Source organism: Anser brachyrhynchus, assembly GCF_964034855.1.
Source record: "Anser brachyrhynchus genome assembly, chromosome: 19".
NCBI lineage: Eukaryota > Metazoa > Chordata > Aves > Anseriformes > Anatidae > Anser > Anser brachyrhynchus.
Window position 1 is genome coordinate 6,567,740 of NC_137712.1, and position 11,707 is coordinate 6,579,446.

The 11,707-nt window shown below is 45.0% G+C and overlaps 1 protein-coding gene across 1 annotated transcript; it reads right to left on the minus strand.

Moving 5' to 3' along the window:
- Positions 1–228: 228 nt before the first annotated feature.
- SET (SET nuclear proto-oncogene) lies at positions 229–8,180 on the minus strand. The gene is made up of 8 exons (XM_080562398.1): positions 7,785–8,180; positions 6,208–6,265; positions 5,048–5,190; positions 4,263–4,366; positions 3,975–4,088; positions 2,299–2,469; positions 2,052–2,198; positions 229–1,128 (listed from the first exon to the last, which is right to left on the minus strand). Exons 1-8 carry the CDS (start codon positions 7,855–7,857, stop codon positions 1,105–1,107), a joined length of 834 nt encoding a protein of 277 aa, XP_080418524.1. The 5' UTR covers positions 7,858–8,180; the 3' UTR covers positions 229–1,104.
- Between the last annotated feature and the right edge of the window lie 3,527 nt (positions 8,181–11,707).

Here is an 11,707-nt window from a genome sequence, read left to right on the forward strand (position 1 = left end):
GTTATGTAATTCAAGAAGCGGAGTGTGCAGAAGTAGCTACCAGATGAAACACTTTCCAAATACTGTAATAATGGAACCTAAACGAACTGATTATCAGTCCACAGAACCACAAGGTTGCATTGCACTACATAAATACTGACCAAATGCCCCCAAAAAAGCCAAGAAACTATAAGCAAGGTCAAAACAGGGTATTACAACTGTTTCTTTCAGTGAAGACCAACCAGTCCCTTTGTGTACACATTTAGTTTTATTGTAACAAAGCAACTTGTACACTTTAACGTTTAAAACTGAGCATCTTTCTTTCCTTTCCAGTGAAACAAAAAAAAAGAATTTAAAAATAAACAAGAACAAAATTACAATAGAGAATGTCAATTCCAAATAAGATCCTACAGGTTCTGCTCTGATTCTCCATCAAGTGGCAGGGCTCAAAGTCATCATTAGGAGAAGATTTTATTTTAAAAGTGTCATCTTAAACTGCGAGGATGTTTGTTAAACATCACAATTAAACATGCCAAAGGAGAAGAAGCCATGTTGTCAAAATGCCCACTTAACCCACCCAAACATCTGAAACCCACCCCAGCTGACCTTCTATAACCCCATTTTTTTTTATTTTTCTTTTTTTTTTTAAACAAGAGAAAGTAGACAGATACATGTTGGTAAATGCTAACTGTCCATATTCACATAGAGACACAGTGTAATCTCTGAGCCCAATATACAGAGAAAGAAGGAAAAAAGCTAGATTCTATGCACTACTACACAGGGGCCTAGCACTCTTCAGCTTCCAGCAGAGTGAAGGGAGCAGAAGGTTTTCTTTTTTCCCACAGAACATGGTGTGTTGATTCCATAAACAGTTTTTGTTTTGAGACAGAAAGGGATAAAAATGAACTTGAAACAGAAACTGGTAGATTCTTTTCCACTGTGTTCTGCTCAAGGTATTTCCCCCAAAATAAATTGTGAACCATGGTGTAGAGGAGAGAAAAAGAGACCTCAAGAGAACAAGGCGACTGAGCACAAGAAAAAAAAGACAGCAACTTGCTCCCAGGGACTGGAGAAAAATTAAAAAGGTAAAAAGAGGGGGGGGGGTTGGAATCCATCAGTGTTCAATTAGTCGTCTTCTCCTTCATCCTCCTGTTGAAAGATAAGCAACAATTAAAAATTATCTAATCACAAAGCTTCAGATAGCACGAACTTTTAAATGCAATAGCCAGAATGTTTTGCTACCCAAGAGACCACAGCTCTACAGTATTACTCATGACGATCTCTCTCCCTCTTCACTAAGGAACAGTAACACTTGCCATGAACATCAATCCATGTAAAAGTCAGTTAATACTGGATGTCGCAGTGAAAAACACATCAGGCATATTAGAAAAAAATCACCTTGACTTAAAGATCACTAGAAATATTAACATAAATTTAATTTTTAGAAAGAATATTTAGAATATTTAGTAATATTCTAGGCTACAACTCATTATTCAGCACACAGCGTGTCTGGTGCCACAACAGCCCTCCTACCTCCACAACCAGAAACAAAGACATGCTAATGCTAAGCCTTAAGTTACCAACACCTTGAATGGTGTCTCTGGAAACCCACTTGCTGCTACAGAAAACTGCTAATTCCTGAACCCAAAGAGTCTTGGCTAAGCTGGCAGTAAGCCAAAATAAACCGACAGGTGGGAGGATGACAGAACTGGATGCATCAACAAGAGCTTTTTACAAGTAAAATTTTGCTAGAAAGTTCGCTGGATAAATTTTGTTAAGCTAGAACAGACGCTAATATCCTAAATCACCTGGAGCACCTTCCTTGCAAGATGTTCACTAAAATTATTTATTTGAAGTCTCACGTACGCAAATATAATCATCACTACACTGAAACCATGCCACAAATTAAGGCACTAACAGTTTTGCTCCTCTCCTCCAACAACTCTGTCAAGGATTTTACAGAAAACTACTTTACCTTTGTACCAATGGCTCAATATCCTTACAAGAAGGTCCCTCATAAATTTCTTATTCTCATACACCAGAGATGGAAGAGGTAAAGGCTGAATGCTCACCTCGCCTTCCTCTCCCTCATCATCATCTTCATCTTCTTCCCCCTCATCTTCATCTCCTTCTTCATCAATATCCTCCAATCCTTCTTCCTCTTCATCATCGTCATCATCCTCCTCTCCTTCCCCTTCTTCATCATCCATATCAGGAACCTTAAAGACACACATGTGACATTAACTACAGTGATCAAATTCGCTTTTACCTGCGCAGTGCTTTTGTGGATATGGAGCAACAACGCAGTGCTATACTTACCAAGTAGTACTGCAGTGGATTTGGCCAGATGTCATCCTTGATGACTTCTCCTAGTTCATCAGCCCCTGCATCAGAGTGGTCAGTGAACCAGGTAAAGAAACTTTCTGGCTCTTCATGCTGCCTCTTCCTACTGGCTTTGTTCTGTGTCTGGCTTGAACGTTTTGTCAGATCCTGAAAAGAAAGTTGAGAAGCTCCCTAAAGAAGCGGTATTTACATTGTGCCCCGCCTGCCTTTTTTTTTTTTTTAAGCAAGCACCATTTAGAAACATACATGCTTCAACAACTACAAGAAGTCACTTACTCCCTCTTTCAGGGACAAATCTTAAAAGACACAATTAGAACCCAAAGGACTAATAGCAAAAGGTATCACTCAGCAGTAAACCCACCTGCTTCTTTTAATGCCTTCCACTGAAATACTGAAAATTCACAGGATCTTGCATTTTCTTTGTTTCCCTGCCACAGGGAAGCCCAAGTATGCCAAGTATTTACTGAAATGCTAAACTTTAAAAGATCTCACGATAGCTTAATGCTACTCCAAGAGTTGTTATTGTAGTTAAATGCTACAACTGCTACATAAACTCATAATTTAAGAAACACTCAGGCTCCACACCTCTAAGCTCTGTCCTTAACTTAATAGCGAGATGAAGAACCGCCTAGTGATCTTAACCCAAGATTTTCTGCTTTGAAGTCTTAAGGCCATTTGTTGTAATAAGTGAATAAAAATTTGCACAAGCCACTAAAACATATGGTCATAAGAAAATACATCCACCACCTTACCCCAGAAGTTTGGCAAGTTTGCAACACTGTTTGCTAAGTTTGAAAAGAAAGCAATTCTCCTCTATTTAAATCTATTCTTGCTTTGGTCATAAGGTAACTCCAAACTCCCAATGTTTGCTTTCTTGATAGAATCACAACATACATAGACTTTTATTTTTTAATGAAGAATAGTACCAAAATTCACATTAGTTTTGTGGTATATTGTAAGACCATTCAGCTGCTTCATTCAGGACTGTGATTTCTGTACAATAGGAAAAGTTCCAGTTCTCAGTGAAAAAAAGATTTTCTTGTCCTGATGGTGACAAAACAAGCAGCAGTTTAAATGCAACCCCCAGTTCTACTTTTAAATACTAATTTCAAAACCTTTAGGATAAAATGAAAGGGCTCCCAACTATTACAGAAACTACAGAACATTAATTCGGTTTGAATACTGTCTGGGTAACAGATATGCCCACATTATTGTGTGGATGCTACTTCTCTAAAGACATGGTGTCTGGAAGGGAAATTAAGAAAAAACAGAAAAATTAGACACCCCCTATCTGCCCCACCCCTCCCAACCCCACTGTCCTTGGAATTCCTAATTTCATAATTATCTTAAAACAACAAAATGCAGCCTAGATCCATTCCAAAGAGAGACAAACTAGAGTACTTGTTAGTCTCTCCATCTGGTCGTACTTGTACTTTCACTGTTTTAATTGTGGTGCTCAACTGAACGAGAGAATACACTACAGATCTCCACGTAAATGGTGTATGCCAAACCTCGCATGAACTACATATATAGAAAAGTGGGAAGAGGCAGCTGCAATTAAGAAAAAAAGGAAGAAAGTAAAAGGAACATAAATGAAAGCAAAAGTATCACATAGAGCAGCAATTATCTCTCCCAGATGCACAGATACGTACCTTCCCAGATTTCCATTTGATCTCAGTTGATTTTGAAGATGGGTCTCCACTTTCGTTCAGATGAAACTCTTTGGAGAGAACTTTATTTTCAAAGTATGGATTCTCATCAAAATACTGCAGGTTTGAAAGCAAAGAGTTAGAACCCACAAACGTAAGCATACATGTGCCAAGTCAAATCTCATACTAAACAGGTAACTGAAGAGATTAAGTTACGAACTACAACCCACTATACGGCTACATTCAAAACAGCAGCAAAGTCACAAGTGAAGAAATATTTAATATACTCACAAAATCTATTCTGTAACCTGATTTGATGTCTTCAAATTCTGTCACCTCAACTCTGGTCAAATAATGCAGTGCTTCTTCGTCTTCTTCTCCCAGCAGTGCAGATACTAGGATAAAATCAGTAGTCCCACATTAACAAAGCTATGAAATGTGTGTCATGGACACGAAATACAGGAAATTGACATTATATACAATGTGAAAAGCAACACATTTGTCCAAGCTGACTTCTTGTGGCCCATTTTTTGAGATAGCAGCCAACAGACTATTAGCATCTTTGTGATTTTGCTGAGATAACATTACATTTGCTTGTTGCAGTTCATTAACAAGCAGCATCTATCTATTCTTCTCTCTAAAACAGATTTCCAGATATGTGGTTTGCCCAATGTAGGCAGTATATGTACTCGTTTTTTTGTCCTCTTGCAAACAGCACATTGTCAACAGTCCTAAGGACGTCACCCCAAATTTAAAAATAAAATAAAATACCAGAATCCTCCTTTTCTTTAAAGGAGACGATTAACTGATAAAGTGTGAAGCTTGTAATTTATAATACAGGAAGAAAACTACCGGAATTCTAGTGATCAAGGTGTTCCTTTGGTTAACAAATGTAAGAGCTAAAAAGCTTTTAAGACGCATGCTAGCACAAAAAGGAAGTGTTTGCATATGTACCCATAAGCTTCTGTTTAATGCCAAGTAACTATCCTAGAAAACACTAAGAACCGCAAGAGGCTTGCGTTACAAGCAAGGAAACTGAATTTACAGGAAAAAAAAGGGAGCTATTAAGAATATACCTTGTGGGTGGTTGACAAATGTTGTTACCCAGAAATTTGGGATTTTGGCGATCAATTCTGACCTCTTCTGGAAGAATGGTTGGCGGAGTTTGTTGTATTTCTGTTCTACTTTCAAAATTTCCTCACTGGCTTGTTCATTCAGTCTGTAACAGACAGAGCCACGTTAACCTCAGGAGAGAGAACTGAAATTTGAAGATGTATCATCAGTACTTAGCTAAAACTGAATAGATTTAATTAAACTACTCAGCCACGCACAACAAATGAGGGAGCTCAAACAAAAAAAACAGAAACCCAAACCTGTAACCACTATTAGGAAATACACTACCAGAAGCAATCACGCTCATCTTAATGAAGTGTTCTTAACACGCTGTATGTTTTGCAGCATTACGTGCGGGACAGACCCTTATTTATGCTAAGTAGCCTGTTAAGCGTTTTGTTTGCAAGTCACCTGTAGATGGACAGCATATAAAACTATCGCCTGCCCTTTATAATTCTGGGGCAGATGAGCGTGACTATAACAAAAGCAATTTAGTACCACACGCAATTAAAATCTTATGGACATTAACACTTCGTTGGCTTTATAAAAGTTAGAGCCCTGATATTGCAACTGTTCCACAGGGACAGAGCCTCACTTGTCACTTGCACTTTGTAGCACAGTGCACGTGGAGGTAAGATACAGGCAAATACTGACACAGAACCCACAGAGTTTGGGGATATGAAACTAATTTTTCAGTGACATTTTCTATTATTCTACAAGCACTCAAATATATAATAGAGATTTATAATAAAGCTAACTTTTTCAACAAAGTTTTCAGTTCTGCTTACAAACGTGAAAATACTTTTGCAAAGTGGCATACAAATTAACTTGAGAAAGCAGTGAGAAATAAACCTCTTATCAAAACTATCACAGTGCATTAAAAAATTAAGCTCAAGCTCTACATTTTTAACTTTAAACAATTAAACAAGAAATCAGGATACTTCTTCCGATTTTTTGAATTTACACAAATACTTGTTACATCTGATCAGACCAGAACACAAGTATATCATGTGGGAGTCTGAAGACACTGAGAACTACTACCAAGCACTTACTTTACTAAATATTTTATTACTGAAAGTCTTTTACTTCCCACTAAAAACTTGTCAAGTTTTCTAATGTTTACCTGTCTATTTCATTCTGTACTTCATCAATGTGTTCAATTGCTTCCTGTTGCTCTTTTTCTGAAAAACAAATGAAAATGCATCAAAATCCCTTAATTCTCAAGTCTGACAAATCACTCGGAGTTTTCTCCTCAGACCTTTTCTAGAGATCTATTTTAGAAGTTCAAAGATATTTCTACTGAGTGTCTTAAGTGTTATTAAGCCATAAAGTCTCAGCTACTTCCATGGTGAACTATGGCTGAAACACCAACAAGTTTCCCGAAACGGGAATCAAAGCACGTTTACCACCAAAAATCCCAGCTCATATTCCTCTATACAGTTTTACAAGTCAACTTAAATGGTAAACGAATCCCGACAGTTAGTACTAAGAACGTAACGAAGAAGTTGCATGTCTAAGGCCAACAGATTTGAAGGAACGTGGAAGCATTAAATAATTTAGAGGGGACAGCAACATCAATGGAAACAACACAACCGGGAACGCGCCGCCTTCGAAAAACCAAAAAGCACGTTGCATGAGGAAAAAACCTTCAAAAGCACGTCGGGTAAGGAAAACGAGTAAAAAAACCCCTTCCAAGTCACGGTCCGGCAGATAATTTCGCAGCAAAACTTCCCCTGGACAACGCTTGGCAATGCTCTCGATTAAAGGGCGCCTGTTTACCTAGCGTGCTGGGGGATGAATGAGCGGCAGCGGGAAGCAGCTGGAGCGGTGCAGCTCGCTCCCAACCCCGCTCCCAGCTCCCCGCCCGGCTCGGCCCGCGGCAGCAGCCAGCTCTCCCCGAGGAGCCCGCAGGTGCGGCGAACACGTGCGGGGCCCGCAGCACCGGAGAGCCGGGACAGGAGGCAGGCGAGCGCGTCGCGCCCTTCCTCCGCCGCTTAGAAACCGCACTGCTCGTCCGATTTAAGAAAATAAATTAATTAAGTTACAAAAAAAAAAAGCCGGAGGAGAGGAGCCACCGCGATCGCACGTGGGGGAGGCGCGGGCGGTTCCTCGGCCCGGCCCCCGCAGCACCGCGTGGCTCTCGGGGCCGGCCCGGGAAGGGCCCCGGAGGCGGCGGCGGCGGCTCCATCGCGGCGCGGCGGGGGCAGCACCACGCGGCGGCGGCGCCGAGCCCAGGAGGCGGCCGAGCAGCATCATGGCGGCGGCGGAGCACAATGAGAGAGGCTCGGCGGCCGCCGAGCGAGGGGGGAAGGCGAAGTAGGGGGGGGGGGGGGGGGGAGAAGGAGCAAGGCGGCCGGGCGGGCTGAGGGGGGGGTCCCCGCTGCTCCAAGCCGAGGCCGCAGCGCCCCCCGGGCCGGCCCCGCCTGCGCCCCTGGGGAAGGAGGCCGGGCCGGGGAGCGGAGACAAAAGGGCGCTAACATGGCCTCCTCCTCCTCCTCCTCCCGCTGCCGGGGCCTGCACATCCGCCCGGCCGCCACCGCGCTCTTCCCGCCTCCGGCCCGGCCGCGGCCCGCGGGGCTGGGGAAAATGGCGGTCGGTGCGGCGCGGGGCGAGGCGGAGGCCGCGGCGGAGGCCGCCATTCCCTTCCCTGCTTTCCCTTCCCTTTCCCCTTCCCGCCCCCCGGGCCCGGCGCGGCCTCACCTGAGGTCTCGTCGGCCCCATCGTGGTTGGAGTTGAGCTCCTTCTTACTGACTTTGGCCGCCGGCGCCGACATGGTGGTGGCTGCGGAGCGCGGAGGGCGGGGGGGGGCCGTAACGGGACTGAGCGGGGGGAGAGGAGGGGAGGGGGGGGGGGCCGGGCGCTGACTCCTCCTGCTGCCGCCTCCTCCTGCCGCCGCCGCTCAGGCTCCCTCCTCCTCCTCCTCCTCCTCCTCCTCCGGGACGCTCCCGCCTCCTCCGGCCGGACCTGGGGCTCCCGGGTACCAGCGGCGCCCGCGCTGCCTCACGCTCCCCACAGCCAGAGTCGCCGCCGCCTCCTCCTCCTCCTCCTGCTGCCGCTGCTGCTGCTGGCGAGGGGCGGGCGGCGCGGCGCGCATGCGCAGCAACCCCCCCTCCGGGGCACGGGGGGGACGGCGGGCGCCAGCGCGCATGCGCACCGAGCCCCCCTGCCGGGCGCTGGGCGGGCGGGCGGCGCAACGCGCAGGCGCGCCCCCGGCTTTCCCCTCCTCGGCAGCGGGCGAGCGCCCCCGCCGCGCGCACGCGCGAGCACCGCCTCTCCTCCCCGCCGCGGGCGGCCCGCGCGCGCAGCCGCGGGGAGGGACAAGCCCCGCCCCTCCCTCCACAGCCGGCCGCCCCACGCCGGGCGCTCATTGGCTGAGCCTCGCGGGGGGCGGGGCGCGGCGCGGAGACACAGAGGAGGGCGCGAGAGGCGGGAGAAGAGGGGGAGAAGGGCGGCGGCGCGCGCAGGTGTGCGTGTGAGGAGCTGGGGGGGGGCGGTGTGCGCATGCGCGATCGCTGAGGGCGCACGCGGTGGCCCCGCTCGAAGCCCGCGCAGCCCCTCGCAGCCGCCCCCTTTCTGTGTGGGGACGGGGCCGGTTGCCTTGGTGGCAGGGGCTGGCTGAGGTCCCCGGCAGAAATGTGTTCATACGCATATATATACGTGTGTGAGGGGCATTTTGGGCCCATGAACCCAAACCGGCAGCTGCCCTGAGCCACCCCCTCTGGCCCGCCACCAGCATCTCTTCTGTGTGGAGGCGCTGTGAGGTGAAATCACGCCTGGGGACGTGGCAGTTCCCATGTCAGTATGCTGCCTTGCCTAGCTAGAACATGACTCAAAGGGATAACTTCAGATGTTACGTTTTAAGGGCACAGAGGCCCTGTCAGTCACATCCAGCCCACTTGGTTACTGTGGGAGCACAACTCTAGAAGGTCATTGAGCCCGGGTGTCTGCCAGCACACCTGCCACTGCACCGAGAGCAAGCGGACTTTAAATAACCCTTTTTGTGCCTTTCCTGTCCAGCTGTCATGGAAGAGCTCGTTGCAGCCTCATAGTTAGACTAGCTCTGTTTTGCTCTTAAAGTAACAGCTGAGCCACTCTTTTCCATTAAAAATGCAGCATATCCTTCACAAACAAATATTATGATACAGATCAAGCTAAGAAACGAGTACAGCTTTCAGGAACTTGGAACTTGCCTTTTGTAATTTGTTTTCCAGTCATGCGATATTCCTGCATTTTCCCTGCCTCTGCTTCCTTTCCTCCTCCTCCTCAAGTTGCCCTTCCAGTGTACTTTTCAACAAGGCCTGGATTAGTTCCTGCCTCCTCAGAGATCTTACTGGAGTTTCCTGATTCCCGTTCCCACCTGTTGCTTCCAAATCCCAATTGCTTTTTCTTTTGTATTCCCAGCTGTCACTTCCTACCAGCTATGTCTTTGCTTCCATCACCACCCACAACTGCCGCAGCATGTCCGTGATTTGCATTGTGCTTCCCCGTGCAAACAGCAGGAGAGAGGAGCTGCCATCCGTTCATCCTCTGCGCTTGCACATACAGCAATGAGCACTGCTAGACACAAAAGGTGAGCAAAGCTCTGCAACTTTATAAATGCAAGATTATCGACTCCTTCCCTAGAGCTTCCCAAGGCCTTCCTGAAGCTCAGTGCAGTGAGAAAGCTTCTCATGGTCTGGCTGCATCTCCCAAGGACAATTAATATGGAAGTCTTTATATTCAGACAAGGTAAGCTCACATGTGCAGCTTGGTTTTCTTCCATCTGTTTACGTTGAATCTCTTCGCTATGCAGCTGCATATGCTTGGAATTTTCCTCTTTTATCACCTGTAATGTACTATTATATTGTATTTATTAGCCTTTGAAGGTCCACAATTTGAAAATACAGGGCGTCTATTCGAAAGGCAGTTCCAAGCAGGAACATGATTAAAAGGGCATGTGCTTACTCCGTACTAGAATCCTTTCGTACATAATGTAGTAGATATTCCTGAGGTATTAGTATGTTCCACTGATGTATTCAAAGTCAAGCAATCATGAATTTTAACTGCTGTACTGTTTAAAACATTTCAGTGATGTTTATTCTACCCTAAAACTATTATGCAAGAAAACAGTATATTAATTAGAGAAAATAAACACTTTTTAATGTATTTGAGACAAAAAATACTAACCTATGCTTTCATGTGTTGAGAGAAAGCCAAACGTTCGACTTTTATATATTTGTTAGGAGTGAGTATTCTCTCACAGTGTTACTTTCCTTTTCTATGTGATTTCGTCACTTTAGTGCTGGTGATGTGCTTTTCCCAGCTTCCTAATGGAACTTTTATCCTAACTCTTCCTAACTTATCTTCCCTTCAGAAAACTTACTTATATTAACATTCTTACTTCTTTTCCAGTTACATATCCTTACACTCCAACCGACTGGTTAATTAATAGCCTGTCGTTTTCACTTTTCAAAGGAGAACTTCATTTAAACAGTTCAACTGTGGTCTAACTTTAGGGTACACTTCATACAAAGTCTCAAAACAACAGGTGCTGAGATGCTTCTTGGGCTTGGCTCAAAGAATTCGGCAACAATTCACAGAATGATGCCCTCTCTGCACTCCCCTCCTTGCTTTATAGAGAAATAAAAAAGTAAAACTAAGCTACTGAGTTAGAGCAGTTGTTGAGCCCTAAGAAGGATGAGTGCAGAGCACCCAGCGGCTTTTGCAGCTGAATTGATTTACTGTTTGTTCTTGCTGCATTGTTAACATGTACACTCAGGAGGAACATGACTCAAATATTTGTGAAGAAGCAAGAAGCACAATTTTCATCTCAGTCTGAAACTGTTCCTCTGTGTAGGCATCCCAAAGCTCATGTAGTTCCATTACAAAGGAAGGGAAATGGCACCTAGGTCATATAAAGCCTTGGTGTTACACGAGTTATCTGCTGTTACACAACATTTTTCAGAAATTACACGTGATGCTTAGACATAATATGCAACTGTGCTTAATATTCATGATAATATATAAAAAAAGAAACAGAAAAACTCCTATGTTTTTGTAGTTGATAAATATTCAGTCACTTTCCTTCCCTGCTTTCTAATGTTTTTCATTGTATGTGGTGAACAGCTAAAGCAGTTTCAGTCCTTGAGTAACTGCTGAGGGGTTAAAATGTACGGTTACAATCCTATGAAATATGGTGTGTGTGAATGCATTTAAAAATATGACTTCCTCCTCCCTTCACCTTCTCCTAAGACCTTTCTCAGCTCTGATTACATCAAATATAGTAGAACAGTAACTTTTTTTTTCCTGAATTACACTGCCCAAGTAGTATGCTGCCTGTATCACAGAGTTCTTCTTCCTCAGTATTACAGAGTTAATATTCCCACTCCTGTTTGAACTTCAGATTGCATAGTTAAAGTCAGAAAACTGTACTGTATGTGGTATCTTCCAAACCAAGTGCATGAGTACTCCGGTGTTGACAAATAAGCGACTTAGATCTTTGCAGCCTTCAGGATGGCAGTGACTGTCAGATAAGTGAAGAAAATGTGTTCGTTTTCCTCTCCGTATGTTTGGACATCTAGAGGGGGGAGTTGGCAGCACCTGATAACGATTAATGGCCTTACAGTTTACATAGACTGTAGCAG

Bases quoted from the DNA above. Each gene is read 5' to 3' on its own strand.
- SET (XM_080562398.1), bottom strand. From the start codon at position 7,857: ATGTCGGCGCCGGCGGCCAAAGTCAGTAAGAAGGAGCTCAACTCCAAC. The intron at 4,367-5,047 runs GTATATTCTTAA...ATTTTATCCTAG, and splicing joins ATTTGTCAACCACCCACAAG to TATCTGCACTGCTGGGAGAA. The intron at 1,129-2,051 runs GTGAGCATTCAG...ATCTTTCAACAG, and splicing joins ATGAGGGAGAGGAAGGCGAG to GAGGATGAAGGAGAAGACGA.